Source organism: Periophthalmus magnuspinnatus, chromosome 20 (assembly GCF_009829125.3).
Source record: "Periophthalmus magnuspinnatus isolate fPerMag1 chromosome 20, fPerMag1.2.pri, whole genome shotgun sequence".
NCBI classification, from domain to species: Eukaryota; Metazoa; Chordata; class Actinopteri; order Gobiiformes; family Gobiidae; genus Periophthalmus; species Periophthalmus magnuspinnatus.
In genome coordinates, this window is record NC_047145.1 from 23,890,022 (window position 1) to 23,908,734 (window position 18,713).

The 18,713-nt window shown below is 47.5% G+C and overlaps 1 protein-coding gene across 1 annotated transcript in view; it reads right to left on the reverse strand.

The window, feature by feature from the left end:
• LOC117388146 (sodium channel protein type 4 subunit alpha B-like) overlaps positions 1 to 18,713 on the reverse strand; it is a 132,010-nt gene that overhangs the window by 66,389 nt on the left and 46,908 nt on the right. Inside the window, exons 12-16 of the mRNA XM_055230170.1 lie at positions 5,940 to 6,081; positions 4,886 to 5,083; positions 4,118 to 4,294; positions 3,039 to 3,332; positions 1,727 to 1,861 (exon numbers count right to left, since the gene is read on the reverse strand). Coding sequence (XP_055086145.1) covers positions 1,727 to 1,861; positions 3,039 to 3,332; positions 4,118 to 4,294; positions 4,886 to 5,083; positions 5,940 to 6,081 — 946 coding nt within the window. The remainder of the gene's footprint in view (positions 1 to 1,726; positions 1,862 to 3,038; positions 3,333 to 4,117; positions 4,295 to 4,885; positions 5,084 to 5,939; positions 6,082 to 18,713) is intronic.

The following is an 18,713-nucleotide window of genomic DNA, read 5'->3' on the forward strand; positions in this document are numbered from 1 at the left end:
TCACACACATTTGAGTAACACTTTATTATTAGTCTGTACATCTCTAAAGCTCAAAATGCTTTGTTCCACCTTGTGATGTCATGAAGTGGTACAGCTACATGTACCTACATTTACATTTAGTTCAGAGGAGATCGCTGATGATCCAAATGATTCTAGTGAAGGTATGTGGAGTTTAAAAACACAGTGGAGCACTTCCTGTATTACCACATGATGACATCACAAGGTGGAACAGAGTGTTTTCAGTTTGAGATAAAGTTTGTGTTCGTGTTAAACATGTGTGAATAAAACAAAACACTAATCCAGGTCTGTTTGTGATGAGGAAACAACATTAGAACAGATCAGAAAATAGAGTCATATGGACGTTTTAAAGAAATGTTCCAAACGAGCATGAAAACCAACATGTGTGTGAGTGTGTGTGTGTGTGTGTGTGTGTGTGTGTGTGTGAGGAGGGGGTAGGGGGCTGTGTGTTTCTGATATGAGGCGTGTCACAGGGACAGAAGTGTGACAGACATGAGAGAGGGAGGAGGGGGTCGGGGTGGGGGTATACATTGTACTTAAACTGTAGTCCTGGGCTTATTCCATACTGGATCCATGTGAATATAAATCTATAAATATGTTTGAGAGGGTACTTCTCCGTGCCGATGTGTCTATGTGCTATAGTGTTTTTGTTAAGGGGGGACGAGGGGGGATGAGGGGGAGGGGCAGATGATTTCACAGCAGAGTTATTACAGTTATGGACCTGTTCATATTCCACATGTCTGACAGTCTGGGGCCACCATTGTTTCTATTTATACCCACGCCCCGCTCAGCCGTCCCATCAGAACATTTTTTGTAGAGGGTTAAACTATAGGGTCAAGCAGCTTTTACTCATGGAGACACAGGGAGGGCATCTGACACACAGGGACAGTTCAGAACATGTTTACAGAGGTCTAAACAACAGGGTTAGTGGCTTTTACACAGAATAAGGCACAGAGACACGCGCCGTACGTTACACATACGTCAGGAAAACTGCAAAACTGTCTTTCTCTGATTTAAAGGAGGTATTTTACTTCTACGGGGTATTATCTGCTAACACATAACGCATTTAGATCACCAAGCTTCCTTTTATTTTGTTTTGAAAATGCTATATTCACCGGAAACAACATATTTACATGTTTTCTAAGTTTCACTTTTGTCCCTCCTCCCTTTGCTCCTTACACTAAATCACTCCCCCTTCAGAGCTCTATCACAGCACAATCAGCGTCTATCCCACTAGTGAAACTACTGCACATTACATCAGATTTGTCAAGTTGCTGTGTACAGTTTTGTATCATGTTTTTGTGTATTTATGGAGAGTTGTCGTGGGTGATGTAGGCTGGTGGGCGGAGCCTTGTACAGACTCGTACTGCTAACCATAAGGAGAGTTCCAATAGGGCCTGCGAGAGACTGCTAGATTACTCTAACATGTATGGATGACATCTAAAACCTCTTTAGGTAGGTTTTTGATGAGGGAACAATGTTATAACATGGTAGAAAACAAAAAAAAAATCAATTTGGCATAAAACTCTCGTTCTGAACAGGGTTTTCTAAATGTAAACCCTAGAGCTGTGACTGAGGTGTTGTGGTTCAGACCTCACAGATAAACACATCTGTAGAGGTGTGAATGTGCGCAGAGGGACATTTTGTATCAGTTATGTTTTGGTCTGATGATTTACAAGAGCATGTTTTTGCACATAGTTGTACTCACGCTCTCCTCGTTGAGTTTCTCCATGGCGCAGGGTGGCACCTGCCCTGGGACCTGCCCGGGCAGCGGAGGAGACGAGACGCCATTTTCCAAACCCACCAAGAGCCGACCGTTCACGTTTAGGGTGGGGAAGAAAACCTGAGGAGAGGAGGAACTGTGAACTCTCCTTTTACAGTGACAAGCGTGGAGAGACCAGATGAGCCATGTATCAGCGCAGGGGGAGTTGTGTTTTGTTTCATCCACACAAACCTGATCCACCTCGTGATGTCATTTGGCAATTAGTGGTAAAGTTTTTAAACTCCATACACCTCCATTAGAATCATTTTGGATCATTTCAGCTCTGGAATTTCTAATCTCTACTGAACTAAAAGTAAAACATAGCTGTTAACTTGAAAACTACCACTTCATGACATCACAGGGTGGAACAGAGCATTTTAAGCTTTGGAGATGTAGAGACTAATAATAAAGTGTTACTCAAACATGTGTGAATGAAACAAAACTAAACTCCAGGTGTGTTTTTGAGGAAGTAACAGCATTATAACATGACTTAAAGTTCACAAGAATCAATTCTGTGTAATGTAAGACCTTTAAACACTTTAATCAATGCATTTTCTGGCCCTGTTTTTACAGATACATTGGTCCCTCGTTTATCGCGGGGGTCACGTTCTAATAATAACCCACAATAGACAAAATCTGCGAAGTATCAGCTTTATTTTTTACAATTATTCAATATGTTTTTTGCTGTAAAACCCCTCACCACACACTTTATACACTTTTCTCACACAGGCATTAACACTTTCTCACATTTCTCTCTCGTTTAAACTCACTCAAAGTTCAAACCTTCGTAGGCGTCTTTGTCGGTGCAGAACGTTTCATCGTCATTGTGGGTTTTGTCCGGGAGAAAACTTGTAAACACACAGCACTTCAGAGTCACACTGCGATCCAACATTTATGTAAATTTGTCTGAACACATCCTGTACTGTACAGGAGACACGGCACGGAGGAGACTGATGGACAATGGTCTACAGTTCAACAGCCAATCAGGACGCAGAACACAATGCACACTCATACACTGTAAAAAAGCATGAAAATTGCACAAAAATAAAAAAAAATCTGAGAAACAGCGAGACCACGAAAGGTGAACCGAGATATAGCGGGGGACCATTGTATTTTCCAAACAGAATTATGCCGGTCTTACAAGATGGCTGCTGCAATTACCACGGCAACACAATCATGATCCCTGGCTTCATTATACCCATTGATCTAGAGTCCATACCACACTGGGGCACAGAGAATGGGAGGGCATCTGGCGTACCTGTGAGGTGCGGCTGTGCGTGCTGAAGGTGCTGGTTCTTCTTTTGGCCCAGTGTTGGAGGGAGGTGAGAGGTCCGGCGGTGCTGTACTGGCCCCCGGTGTAGGCGCTGGGGCTGTACACACCTGTGGAGGTGAACCTTGAAGGCGCCCCCTCCAGGACGTCACCGGGGACGCTGAACTCGTCGTCGGCCATTTCGCCCTCAGAGCCACGCCCTCTCAGCACGAAGTTAAAGATGGAGGACACCTGAGAGCACCGGCGCGACGAGAACGAGCGAGAGAGGAGGGGATGGAGCGGCTGCAACAAAGAGAGAGCGGGTCAAGACCAGGACTAGACCAGGACTAAACCAGGAGTAGACCAGGGCTAAACCAGGACTAGACCAGGACTAGACCAGGACTAAACCAGGACTAGACCAGGACTAAACCAGGAGTAGACCAGGACTAGACCAAGACTAGACCAGGACTAGACCAGGACTAAACCAGGACTAAACCAGGACTAGACCAGGACTAGACCAGGACTAAACCAGGAGTAGACCAGGGCTAAACCAAGACTAGACCAGGACTAGACCAGGACTAAACCAGGACTAGACCAGGACTAGACCAGGACTAGACCAGGACTAAACCAGGACTAAACCAGGACTAGACCAGGATCAAAGCAGGACTAGACCAGGACTAGACCAGGACTAGACCAGGACTAAACCAGGACTAGACCAGGACTAGACCAGGACTAGACCAGGACTAAACCAGGACTAAACCAGGACTAGACCAGGACTAGACCAGGGCTAAACCAGGACTAGACCAGGATCAAAGCAGGACTAGACCAGGACTAGACCAGGGCTAAACCAGGACTAGACCAGGATCAAAGCAGGACTAGACCAGGACTAGACCAGGACTAAACCAGGACTAGACCAGGACTAGACCAGGACTAGACCAGGACTAGACCAGGACTAAACCAGGACTAAACCAGGACTAGACCAGGACTAGACCAGGACTAAAGCAGGAATACATAGGACTAAACCAGAACTAAACCAGGACTAAACCAGGACTAAACCAGGACTAAACCAGGATTAAACCAGGCCTTACCTTGGAGTCTGTGAGCAGCCTCTCTTCTGATAGGTTGGCTTCCAGGTTGGCCACGCCCACTAGCGCTTGGCTCCGCCTCCGCTCCTCCGCTGTGAGGTCAGGGGTCAGCGGAGGAGCGAAAGGTGAAAGGTCACGTGACATCACCGAGTCGGAGTCCAGGGCTTTCTGAGCCGCGGCCTGAAACACGACAGAGCAGGCCCGAGGTGATGGCACGGTAGTGTTTGGGGTGTACTGTTTGGTTAGAAGTAGCAGTACTATTGTCCCAGTAATGTAGGCTACAGTTGGGTGCCCTGCTTTTCCATTGCCTAGTCGTAGAAGTAGTAGTATAGCTACTTTGCAGTACTTGCGTGATGGCAACAGTAGGCACTACTCTGTCTGAAGCTCTGTTACTCAAGTTAGACTTTGTGTTAACAATCTGAGCATAAAGAATTGATTTAGCTGAACTAAGCTAACATTAGTGTCATAAGCTAGCTAGCATAAGCCAACAGTTTTTCAGTCATTTTTTCTTGAGTTTTCAATGTGTGCATTGTGTCACCACGGTAACTGCGGAACATTCTAGCATAGTCATACAGGCAGAACACCCCCAATGTGATGTCACTGCAAAATATCAATGTCAATCGCAAGTAATTTAGGCTATGGTTTGGTCACCTGCTGCTCCACTGCCTAATCGTAGAAGCAGTGGTAGTAGTATATGGAGCAGTAGTAGCAGTAGCAGTATTAGTATTAGTATTAGTACTATATGCAGTAGTATTAGCAGTACTGCTGTACCTGCTGCTCCTGTTTGAGCCGCTCCATCGCCTCCTGAAACTCGCGCTCCTTCTGGTTGGCTTCCAAGATGGTGGCTTGATTCTGCTCCTCGTACGCCATGGCAACCACCGCAAGAATCAGGTTTACCAGGTAGAACGAGCCCAGGAAGATGACCACCACAAAGAACACCATGTACGTCTTACCAGCCGAGCGCAACGTCTGAAACACAGACGAGACCAGGACTGAACCAGGACTAGACCAGGACTAAACCACGACTGAACCAGGACTAAACCAGGACTAGACCAGGACTGAACCAGGACTGAACCAGGACTAAACCACAACTGAACCAGGACTAAACCAGGACTGAACCAGGACTGAACCAGGACTAAACCAGGACTGAACCAGGACTAAACCAGAAATGAACCAGGACTGAACCAGGACTGAACCAGAACTGAACCAGGACTGAACCAGGACTGAACCAGGACTGAACCAGAACTGAACCAGGACTAAACCAGGACTGAACCAGGACTGAACCACGATTGAACCAGGACTGAACCAGGACTGAACCAGGACTGAGCCAGGACTGAACCAGGACTAAACCAAGATTAAACCATGACTAAAGTAGTAGTAGTAGTAGTAGTAGTAATAGTAGTAGTAGGGCAGAGCTGCACACGCTGAGGCTCAATATGGAGCCAGAGTCTTCAGGAGTAAAGAGTCGTCTCTGTTCACTAACACACACTCAGAGAGGCAGCAGAGGACGGCCTATCAGAACTAGACCAGAACATGCATCTAGTTGTACTAACGCTCTGATCTAGACCCAGACCAGGACCACAAAGTCACGTTGCACTTTTAAAAATCGTCATTGGAGTGTGGACGTTGTGTGGATGTTGGTAACTTAAAGTCTGTGTACCTGATTTTTTTAAACAGTTTGCATTGGTCCAGAGTTACCCCTCACTTACCTTTCCATTCAGAACATGCTAATTATTCACCACAATGACTTTATAAGCACTTTCACAACTCAGTAGTAGTAGCACTAGTAGCAGTAGTACTAGTAGTAGTAGTGAATGTTACTCACTTGATGGTAAAGGTTTTCCCAGTAGTCTTGTGTCATGAGTCTAAACAGGGACAGAAAGGCCCACCCAAAGGTGTCGAAACTTGTATAGCCGTAGTTTGGATTCCTCCCGGACTTCAGGCACACGAAGCCGTCAGGACACTTCCTGTGAGACAGACAGAGAGACAGGATAAAACATATATATCACTCTGCACACCTCCTGAGAGACAGACAGAGAGACAGAGCGAGAGGACACAAGGACACAAGAGTATGCACCGCTGACTGGTCTGAGCAGGGGATGAAACCATTAACCTTCTGGTTATAAAGCATTCACTTAACCACTTTAGGGAGTTTCTATCCTCAAACTAAAATCCCATGTGATGACTGGAAAATAGCCCCAGCTCACAAAAAGAAATTGACTAACCCAGGACTAAGCCAGGACTAAACAAGGTCTAAACCAGGACTGGACCAGGACTGGACCAGGACTGGACCAGGACTGGACCAGGACTGTGTTATGAAAGGTTTCTCTATCAGACTGTTACCCGAAGAATAATCATTTGAAAAGTTTATTGAAATGAGTTCTGTTCTGAGATGTGGTTCACTGGGGAATTGAACCGGTAACCAGACGGTGACTCAGCAAAGTGACCTCAGCCCCTCAGGTTTATGTAAGACTTATGTAACAGACCCAAGACCAACCGCAGGGGAGACGAGAAGACGAGAAGAGGAGCAGAGGAGAGGGTCAGAGGAGCAGAGGAGAGGGTCAGAGGAGCAGAGGAGAGGGTCAGAGGAGCAGAGGAGCAGAGGAGCAGAGGAGCAGAGGAGCAGAGGAGAGGGTCAGAGGAGCAGAGGAGAGGGTCAGAGGAGCAGAGGAGAGGGTCAGAGGAGCAGAGGAGAGGGTCAGAGGAGCAGAGGAGAGGGTCAGGCTAATCACTTTGCCGCTCTCCCTCCTTAACAGTGCATGATCGTCCACAGGCCAATCACACGCCACCACTCAAACTTACAGGAACACTCCGGCCAATGAGACGCTCCGCTGAGTCAGCCGTCGCCGCGGGAACACCAGTCAATACTAACGATATCAGCCCCATCAGGACGACATCATCACGAGATTATCTTTTTATAACAAAATCATTTCAACGAGACGTCCAATCACAACACAGCTGCTTCAAAAGAGCTCTGAGAGAGACGGATGGACCAGGACTAAACCAGGACTAAATCAGGAGTAAACCAGGTCTAAACTAGGACTAAACCAGGAATAAATCAGGACTAAACCAGGACTGAACCAGGACTAAACCAGGACTACACCAGGAGTAAACCAGGACTAAACCAGGACTGAACCAGGACTAAACCAGGACTAAACCAGGACTACACCAGGACTAAACCAGGACTAAACAAAGTCTAAGCCAGGAGTAAACCAGGACTAAACCAGGACTGAAACAGAACTGAACCAAAACTGAAACTGGACTGAACCAGGACAAAAACCTGGCTAAAAGAGGATTGAACAAGGACTCAGTTCAGTCCTGGTTCACTCCTGTTCAGTCCTGTTTTTGTCTTGGTTCAGTTCTTGGATATTGTTGAGTCTCAGGTGAGCCTCCTCCGTCGCGTCGCCTCGGAGACCGTCTCCGTGGGCGACGCTTCCCACGCTCTCAATCACTCTCTGCTCCTGTTTACCCTCCGAGGACTAGACCGGATGTAGACCAGGTTCAGACCAGGATTAGGCCAGGATTACACCTGGTTTAGACCTGGTTTAGTTCTGGTTTAGTTCTGGTTTAATTCTGGTTCAGTCCAGGTTCAGTCCTGGTTTAGTCCTGGTTCAGTCCAGGTTCAGTCCTGGTTTAGTCCTGGTTCAGTCCAGGTTCAGTCCTGGTTCAGTCCAGGTTCAGTCCTGGTTTAGTCCTGGTTCAGTCCTGGTTTAGTCCTGGTTCAGTCCAGGTTCAGTCCTGGTTTAGTCCTGGTTCAGTCCAGGTTCAGTCCTGGTTCAGTCCAGGTTCAGTCCTGGTTTAGTCCTGGTGTAGTCCTGGTTTAGTCCTGTGGGAGGATCACAGAGGCAGAAGCAGGTCAGTGCTGATGAGAAACGCCCCTGAACATTAAGTTTACCACATGGACACGAGTCAGTGAACACAGCACAGGACCGGAATTAGACCTGGTTTAGTCCTGGTTTAGACCTGGTTTAGAACTGCTTTGGATCTGGCTATAGATCAAGTTTAGTCCTGATTTAGATCAGGTTTAGGCTTATTTCAGACCTATTTTAATGCAACTTTAAATTGGGTTGCAACTGATTTTAGATCTGTTTTAGTCCTGGTTTAGATCTGGTTTAGACCTGGTTTAGACCTAGTTAAGTCCTGGTTTAGTCCTGATCAAGTTTAGTCCTGATTTAGTCCTGGTGTAGTCCTGGTTTAGAAATGGTTTAGTCCTGGTTCAGTCCTGGTTTAGTCCTGGTTAGTCCCGGTTCAGTCCCGGTTTAGTCCTGGTTTAGTCCTGGTTAAGTCCTGGTTGAATCCTGCATTAGTCCTGGTTTAGTCCTCTTTCATTCCTGGTTTAATCCTGCATTAGTCCTGGTTTGGTCCTGGTTTAGTCCTCGTTTAGTCCTGGTTCAGTCCCGGTTTAGTCCCGGTTTAGTCCTGGTTCAGGCACATTGCTGATACATGTGTAGAATCCTCCAGTCTCAGATCAAAAGTACTTTTGTGATATCTGATACTTTAAATGGACTAAAAGACACAGTTTTATAAAAGACAGACCCATTAAACGTATAAAGATGGATTCTGTCGTTACGCTGACTGTGGCTGCATTTGTCTGAGAGCTGAGGAGTTTAAAAGCATCTTCAGACCAGGACAAACTTTTAGCTCAAACTCAAACGTGTCCACAGTGGTGAGTACTGCGGCACGTTCAAACTCATGCATTTAAATCCCACCGATTCAGCAAACTGGACTTTTCAGAGCTTTCAATCATGTTTAAGTACTTTCTTGTCATTGACCCTCTGAAGTTGTTTTTAGAGTGATTTGTTCATGTTTGAGTATTTAATTGCCATTTTGCTGATCAACTTGTGTTTTCACCTCCACCGGTGCACAGCCGCTGTGAGACGCACTTCCTTTTCCAATTTTATTTTTTATTGTTGTTTGTTGTGATGAAGTTTATGGCGATGTCAGCTCCCATTGGACGCCGCAGTTTTCTAACGCAGAAGTCAGCTTGTTTCTTTTATTAAGTTGCTTTAGATCAATATTGAGATTTAAAATGTGCAAATTATGACAAACATAATGATCCACGAGGCTTAGGACACAGGCCTGTTTCATGATGCAGAGTTTGTAAATGAGGTTTTGATGGACAATCCTCAAAACATGAGACACAAGTTTTGTTTTTAATTTGACATTTTTGTTGTAATTGTAGCAGTGATTTTGAGGTGTAAATGTTTCAGAGGTCAAAGTTCACTTCTAGCCCATCCCTATAGGTGGTGAAGGTACAGTTACTTAAAGGCGCAGGTAAAGACACCTGTCTTGAAAAACAGAACTAGTTCATTTTAAACAGAGGTCCAGAGATATTCCTCTGTTGCCATAAGTCGGCTGTAAGATTCCTGACCACGAAGGGTCTTTGGTCTCAGAGTGAGACCGAGACAAAGAACAAACTTAGAGCCATCATACAACCAAAGACGAGCTGCAGCTGTTATCAAGCCTGTGTGATATGTGGAAGTCATGGAGCGGAGTGAGCCTCGCGGAACGGAGTGAGCCTCGCGGAACGGAGTGAGCCCTCCTCTCACTGTGTCTATAAACCATCTCTGTCAAACACATGGCAGTAAACACAAGCAGAAGAGCTCCAATGTGGACAGGACCATCTCTCCCCTTTAACCTTTCATCTACTCACTTTTACAAGTGTGTAAACACTGTTGGCATGTAGCGCTAGCTAGGAACGTCACTAGACCTGCAGGTATACTGGGGCCATGCTTTTCCAAAAGTCTGATGTAGTGCTCCTCTTTCACACAGAGGGTCTGGGGCTCCCCCCTAAGGAAATGTTTTCACAAAAAATTCCTGAATTTGGTGGATTTTAGCTGAATAAATGCATGTAGCAGCCTAACTGAGACTCTCCTTTGACCTGTTTATTTATTGGTACAACTACAGGATAATCTTATTAAACTTGTGTTTTCCATAAACTACTGATCATTTGTGTCCAAATCCTGTGTCTGATTCTCTGTGGAGTCCCAGCCCCCAGCTGCCACTCTCTCCACCCCTGTCCTCGGCACATCAAGTGCCCCCTATCTGTGAGCTGCAGCCTCACACTGGCTATGGACAGAGCCTCCAGAGTTCAGAGTTCAACACTAAAGACTAAAACATAGCCTATAGGGCACATGGACTCACATTTTATGTTGCTTGCTCCATCTGAAATACAGTGAGAAACACAACTGCACTATTCCATGCTACTAAATCCATCCTTTTTCTTCCGCTTTATCCGGGACCGGGTCGCGGAGGCAGCAGTTTCAGCAGGGAGGCCCAGACTTCCCTCTCCACACACACTTCCTCCAGCTCTTCGGGGAGGATCCTGAGGCATTCCCAGGTCAGCCTCCAGCTGTGCCCTGGGTCTTCCCCGGGGCCTCCTCCCGATGGGACGTGCCCGGAACATCTCCCTAGGGAGGCGTCCAGGAGGCAACCGGAAAAGATGCCACCTCAACTGGCTCCTCTCGACGTGGAGGAGCAGCGGCTCTACTCCGAGCTCCTCCCGTGTGACTGAGCTCCTCACTCTATCTCTAAGGGAGTGCCCAGCCGCCCTGCGGAGGAAACCCATTTCGGTCGCTTGTATCCGCGATCTTGTCCTTTCGGTCATTACCCAGAGCTCATGACTATAGGTGAGGGTAGGAACGTAGATTGACCTGTAAATTGAGAGCTTTGCCGCTCACAGCTCAGCTCCGTGTCTCCTCTCTCTGTGCTGTAGGACCCAGGTCACACATAGTAGTGCTGTTCAGGTCATGGTTTTAGGATTCATGTAAAACTGCAAACACACTCACAGGAAACAGCACAGAAGCTTTTAGGAGTTTGAGACTGAAGTGGGCAGGCCTGCATGGAGCCTACCGGACACAGTGTGAAGGTGCGCTGGAGTCCAGGTGAGGACCCTGACTGTGCACTCTGCACACGTACACTATCTGTCACTGTTCTTTCCGCTGGAGCATCACTTTTATAGTCACGATGTGTTTAAACTGTAGCAATAACACGGCTGCTCCATGTTTACAGAACACTATGTGCTTTTTTTTCTTCTCTTGCTTTTTTTCATTTGGAGCTCTGAATCAAGCTGCTCTTCAGGGATAGAGCCTCCTCTGTGGGAGCGAAACTCAACAGCCCTGGTTTATCACATTGAACACAATGTGCCTCAAGTTTTAGGTGAGGCTCATTGTGCTGATGTGCCACACAAAGTCAAGGTGCATTTGAACCCGACCCACCTGCACCCGACCCACCTGCACCCGCTGTATCTGATGCGTCTGCCACACTTCTGTCACTATGACAGAAGTGTAGTCTATAATGTGTCCCTCTGTACAGCAGAGTTTATATAGTGATATGTCCCAGGACAGGGATCCTCATGTGCTCTTGTCTCCTGCACAGTGCAGGGTCTGGGTCTGTCCACACTGAGGCACAGCTCATTTATACCGGGGCACGTGCCCCAGTATAAACGGTCTAGAGACGTCCCTGGAGCTAGCCTCAGCTAAGCAGTATGATTACAGTGACATTGTGTGTTTGTGTGTCTGTGGTACGATTTAAACTGGTCACGTCGTGTAGAGTCACATCGTCCAGGGGACATGCATAAAAACACTAAGAGCATCCTAAGCATTCACCACAATGAGTTTATAAGCACTTTTCACAGCGGAACAGAGCAGAGTTTTGCCATGACTGTAAAGTTAGAAACAATTAGCATGCTAATACAGATTCTTGGACAATAAAATGTTATAATTTGATGCAGGCAGTACACAGAGGACTTATTTTGACCTCAACAGCGGCTTATACAGTATATCTGTACTGGGACAAGACGATACATGGGGAAAAATTAAGTACGGGAGCTTTTAGTCTGCTGTAACAAATACTGTTTATGAACATTTGGGTCAGTTCAGCAGGAGATACAGACACTCAGGGACAGGTGCAGTGTGACAGGTGCAGTGTGAGAGGTGTGACAGGTGCAGTGTGACAGGTGCAGTGTGACAGGTGCAGTGTGGCAAGTGTGACAGGTGCAGTGTGACAGGTGCAGTGTGACAAGTGTGACAGGTGCAGTGTGACAGGTGCAGTGTGACAAGTGTGACAGGTGCAGTGTGACAGGTGCAGTGTGACAAGTGTGACAGGTGCAGTGTGACAGGTGCAGTGTGACAAGTGTGACAGGTGCAGTGTGACAGGTGCAGTGTGACAAGTGTGACAGGTGCGACAGGTGCAGTGTGGCAGGTGCAGTGTGACGGGTGCAGTGTGACAGGTGCAGGGCAGAGGCAGGGGCTTTACGCTCACACTGAGTCTTGAGGTGAATCAGACGGATAAATAAGTCTGAAAGTTTCCTATGAGTCGCTGTGTTAAAAGCAACAATCAATGCTCCGTCTGTAACACCATCTCTCCTCTTTCTCTCTCGCTCTTCTCTTTTCTTTATACTTTCTGTCCTTCCACCCTCACTTTACCTTTCTCTCCCTCTGCCTCTCACCCTCTTCCCGTCTCCCCCCTCTCTCCACCTTTCTCCCTCCTCTCTCTCTCATCACCTGTCTCCCACCTCTCTCTCTCCCTTCACATGTTTTCCTCCTCTCTCTGTCCTCTCCCACTGTCTCCCTGTCTCTTTCTTTCTCTGTGTCCTCTCCCCCTGTTTCCCTGCCTCTCTCTCGGTCCTATCCCCCTGTCTCTCTCTGTCCTCTCCCCCTGTCTCTCTCTTTGTGTCCTTTCCCCTGTCTCCCTGTCTCTCTCTGTCCTCTCCCCCTGTCTCCCTCTCTCTCTCTCTGTCCTCTCCCCCGTCTCTATATCTCCCTGTCTCTCTCTTTCGCTCTCTGTCCTCTCCCCCTGTCTCTCTCTTTCGCTCTCTGTCCTCTCCCCCTGTCTCTCTCGCTCTCTGTCCTCTCCCCCTGTCTCCCTCTCTCTCCCTGTCCTCTCCCCCATCTCTATATCCCCCTGTCTCTCTCTCTCTCTGTCCTCTCCCCCTGTCTCTCTCTCTCAATCTCTGTCCTCTACCCCTGTCTCTCTCTCTGTCCCTCCCCCTGTCTCCCTCTCTCTCTCTGTCCTCTCCCCCCGTATCGCTCTCTCTGTCCTCTCCCCCCTCTCTCTCTCTCCCTGTCTCTCTCTCTCGCTCTCTGTCCTTTCCCCCTGTCTCTCTCTCTCGCTCTCTGTCCTCTCCCCCATCTCTCTCTCTCTCTCTCTCTGTCCTCTCCCCTTGTCTCTCTCTCTGTGTCCTCTCCCCCTGTCTCTCTCTCTCTCTCTCTCTCTGTCCTCTCCCCCTGTCTCCCTCTCTCTCTTTCTCTGTCCTTTCCCCCTCTCTCTATCTTCCTGTCTCTCTCTCTGTCCTCTCCCCCTGTCTCTCTCTCTCTTTTCTCTCCCCCTGTCTCCCTCTCTCGCTCTCTGTCCTCTCCCCCTGTCTCTCTCTATGTCCTTTCCCCCTGTCTCCCTGTCTCTCTCTCTCTCTCTCTCTGTCCTTTCCCCCTGTCTCTCTCTCTCACTCTCTGTCCTGTCTCCCTGTCTCTCTCTCTCTGTCCTTTCCCCCTGTCTCCCTGTCTCTCTCTCTCTGTCCTCTCCCCCTGTCTCCCTCTCTCTCTCTGTCCTCTCCCCCTGTCTCTCTCTCTCGCTCTCTGTCCTCTCCCCCTGTCTCTCTCTCTCTGCCCTTTCCCCCTGTCTCCCTGTCTGTCTCTCTCTCTCTGTCCTTTCCCCCTGTCTCTCTCTCTCACTCTCTGTCCTGTCTCCCTGTCTCTCTCTCTCTCTGTCCTCTCCCCCTGTCTCCCTGTCTCTCTCTCTCTCGGTCCTCTCCCCCTGTCTCCCTCTCTCTCTCTGTCCTCTCCCCCTGTCTCCCTGTCTCTCTCTCTCTCTGTCCTCTCCCCCTGTCTCCCTGTCTCTCTCTCTCTCTCTGTCCTCTCCCCCTGTCTCCCTGTCTCTCTCTCTCTCTCTCTGTCCTCTCCCCCTGTCTCCCTGTCTCTCTCTCTCTCTCTGTCCTCTCCCCCTGTCTCCCTGTCTCTCTCTCTCTCTCTCTCTGTCCTCTCCCCCTGTCTCCCTGTCTCTCTCTCTCTCTCTCTGTCCTCTCCCCCTGTCTCCCTGTCTCTCTCCTCTCTCCCCCTCTGCCCACCCTCTATAAAGATAATAATACTAATGTCTTTAAGAGCTCATTGATTGGAGCGTTATGGTCAGTCTGATGTAACGCTCGGACAGGAAACACAATAAAACATTTCAAAAGTCCTCATCTGGACTTCTGCTCAAACCCCGCCTCCTTTGACCTGGTTTAGTCCTGGTTTAGACCTGGTTTAGACCTGGTTTAGACCTGGTTTAGACCTGGTTTAGACCTGGTTTAGACCTGGTTTAGACCTGGTTCAGTCCTGGTTCAGTCCTGGTTCAGTCCTGGTTTAGTCCTGGTTTAGTCCTGGTTCAGTCCTGGTTCAGTCCTGGTTCAGTCCTGGTTTAGTCCTGGTTTAGTCCTGGTTCAGTACTGTTCAGTCTTGGTCTGGATTCATTGCATTTTCCAGGAGTTTGTCATTAGTGAATGTTGTTAATGAACTTCCGTTTTAACTCCTCATTAACCTGCCACTGACCTCTCACCCTCCCTCACCCTCCCTCTCTTTTCCCTCCCTCTCTCCCTCTGTCACCTCCCTCTCTTTTCTCTCCCTCCGTCCCTCCCCCTTTCTCCCTCAACCTCCCTCGCTCTCTTCTCTCTTTCTATTCTCACTTTTGTACAAAGCTTTATTTTAATTTATTTCAAGAAATAGTTTAGTTTATTTCAAAAATAAACTGAAGACGTTTTTGATAAATCCTGGATCAGTCCTGGTCCAGTCCTGGATCAGTCCTGGTTTAGTCTTGGTCCAGTCCCGGTCTATCCTCTGTGCCTTACACCAGTGCGTCTCTACAGCATTTGATAAAAGCGTTTGTTCTTTCACCTGACGTCTGAGAGAACACAGATTTGAGTCAGCGCTGACCACAACTCCTGTCACTCCAAATGAACACAACACAAAGACCTGGTTTAGACCTGGTTTAGACCTGGATTAGTCCTAGTTTAGACCTGGTTTAGACCTGGATTAGTCCTAGTTTAGACCTGGTTTAGACCTGGTTTAGTCCTGGTTTAGACCTGGATTAGTCCTGGTTTAGTCCTGATGTAGGGTTTGATCTAGAGGATGGCAATTTTTTTTTATGCATAGGTTTGAAATAAAAAAAAAAAAAAGTTGTCCTTGTCCCCGCACCTGTCTCTTCGTGCACGCCCCTCGTGCACGCTCACAGATGGACCCTGCTGAGGACAGAGCTGCACACGCTGAGGCTCAATATGGAGCCAGAGTCTTCAGGAGTAAAGAGTCGTCTCTGTTCACTAACACACACTCAGAGAGGCAGCAGAGGACGGCCTATCAGAACTAGACCAGAACATGCATCTAGTTGTACTAACGCTCTGATCTAGACCCAGACCAGGACCACAAAGTCACGTTGCACTTTTAAAAATCGTCATTGGAGTGTGGACGTTGTGTGGATGTTGGTAACTTAAAGTCTGTGTACCTGATTTTTTTAAACAGTTTGCATTGGTCCAGAGTTACCTCTCACTTACCTTTTCATTCAGAACATGCTAATTATTCACCACAATGACTTTATAAGCACTTTCACAACTCGTAGTAGCAGTAGTAACAGTAGTAGCAGTAGTAGTAGTAGTAGTTTTTGATTGACAGGCGTATCAAAGGTGTGGACAGCCCAGAGTCTGAATCTGCTGACCAGTCCCACCTCCATAAACACGCTAACAACACGCTAACAATGACATGCTAAAGACACGCTAACAGGACAGAAGCACGCTAACACGCTAACAGATGCAGGCTGACAGACAGGTCCCAGGTCAGGACAGGGTCAGAGGTCACACAGGAGTTAAACCGACACCGTTCAGGGTCATGTGAGAGAGACTGAAATCTGAAGTTTAAACTCATGCAGCAGGATTAACGGCTTTTACACAGAATAAGACCACATGGAGACACAGGGAGGGCATCTGACACACAAGGAGGGCATCTGAGATCTAAACTACAGAGTCTGTCCCGATGTGAGTGTGCACGTATTAGCCTGCACACATGAGAGTGCACGTATGAAAGTGCATGTGAGTATAACGCACTGCCTCGGGGCGAATGGCTGCAACGAAGCGTGAAGCAAACGGATCATCACCACATCCGCCCGAACACATGTGCACCAGCAGGACTAAACCAGGACTAAACCAGGACTAAACCAGGACTGAAGAAGGACTAAACCAGGACTAAACCAGGACTAAACCAGGACTAAAGCAGGACTAAAGCAGGAATACAGCAGGACTAAAGCAGGACTAAACCAAGACTAAACCAGGACTAAAGCAGGACTAAACCAGGACTAAACCAGGACTAAACCAGGACTGAAGAAGGACTAAACCAGGACTAAACCAGGACTAAAGCAGGACTAAACCAGGACTAAACCAGGACTAAACCAGGACTAAACCAGGACTAAACCAGGACTGAAGAAGGACTAAACCAGGACTAAACCAGGACTAAACCAGGACTAAAGCAGGACTAAAGCAGGACTAAACCAAGACTAAACCAGGACTAAAGCAGGACTAAACCAGGACTAAACCAGGACTAAACCAGGACTGAAGAAGGACTGAAGAAGGACTAAACCAGGACTAAACCAGGACTAAAGCAGGACTAAACCAGGACTAAACCAGGACTAAACCAGGACTGAAGAAGGACTAAACCAGGACTAAACCAGGACTAAACCAGGACTAAAGCAGGACTAAAGCAGGAATACAGCAGGACTAAAGCAGGACTAAACCAAGACTAAACCAGGACTAAAGCAGGACTAAACCAGGACTAAACCAGGACTGAAGAAGGACTAAACAAGGACTAAACCAGGACTAAACCAGGACTAAACCAGGACTAAACCAGGGCTGAACCAGGACTAAACCAGGACTAAAGCAGGACTAAAGCAGGACTAAACCAGGACTAAACCAGGACTAAACCAGGACTAAAGCAGGACTAAACCAGGACTAAACCAGGACTGAAGAAGGACTAAACCAGGACTAAACCAGGACTAAAGCAGGAATACAGCAGGACTAAAGCAGGACTAAACCAAGACTAAACCAGGACTAAAGCAGGACTAAACCAGGACTAAACCAGGACTAAACCAGGAGTAAAGCAGGACTAAACCAGGACTAAACCAGGACTAAAGCAGGACTAAAGCAGGACTAAACCAGGACTAAACCAGGACTAAACCAGGACTGAAGAAGGACTAAACCAGGACTAAACCTGGACTAAACCAGGACTGAAGAAGGACTAAACCAGGACTAAACCAGGGCTGAACCAGGACTAAACCAGGACTGAAGAAGGACTAAACCAGGACTAAACCAGCACTAAACCAGGACTAAACCAGGACTGAAGAAGGACTAAACCAGGACTAAACCAGGACTAAACCAGGACTAAACCAGGACTGAAGAAGGACTAAACCAGGACTAAACCAGGACTAAAGCAGGACTAAACCAGGACTGAAGAAGGACTAAACCAGGACTAAACCAGGACTGAAGAAGGACTAAACCAGGACTAAACCAGGACTAAACCAGGACTAAACCTGGACTAAACCAGGACTAAACCAGGACTGAAGAAGGACTAAACAAGGACTAAACCAGAACTAAACCAGGACTAAACCAGGACTAAAGCAGGACTAAACCAGGACTAAACCAGGACTGAAGAAGGACTAAACTAGGACTAAAGCAGGATTAAACCAGGACTAAACCAGGGCTGAACCAGGACTAAAGCAGGACTAAAGCAGGACTAAACCAGGACTAAACCAGGACTAAACCAGGAGTAAAGCAGGACTAAACCAGGACTAAACCAGGACTAAACCAGGACTAAACCAGGACTAAAGCAGGACTAAAGCAGGACTAAACCAGGACTAAATCAGGACTGAAGAAGGACTAAACCAGGACTAAACCAGGACTAAACCTGGACTAAACCAGGACTGAAGAAGGACTAAACCAGGACTAAACCAGGGCTGAACCAGGACTAAACCAGGACTGAAGAAGGACTAAACCAGGACTAAACCAGCACTAAACCAGGACTAAACCAGGACTGAAGAAGGACTAAACCAGGACTAAACCAGGACTAAACCAGGACTGAAGAAGGACTAAACCAGGACTAAACCAGGACTAAACCAGGACTGAAGAAGGACTAAACCAGGACTGAAGAAGGACTAAACCAGGACTAAACCAGGACTGAAGAAGGACTAAACCAGGACTAAACCAGGACTAAACCAGGACTAAACCTGCACTAAACCAGGACTGAAGAAGGACTAAACCAGGACTAAACCAGGACTAAACCAGGGCTGAACCAGGACTAAACCAGGACTAAACCAAGACTAAACCAGGACTAAACCTGGACTAAACCAGGACTAAACCTGGACTAAACCAGGACTGAAGAAGGACTAAACCAGGACTAAACCAGGACTAAACCAGGACTAAACCAGGACTAAACCTGGACTAAACCAGGACTAAACCAGGACTAAACCAGGACTAAATCAGGACTAAACTAGGACTAAATCAGATCCTAAACCAGGATAGAACAGATAAGTTCGGAGATACAGGCAAAAGCAGACCTAACCTCCAGGATCAAAACAACGCAGCCTTGTGACC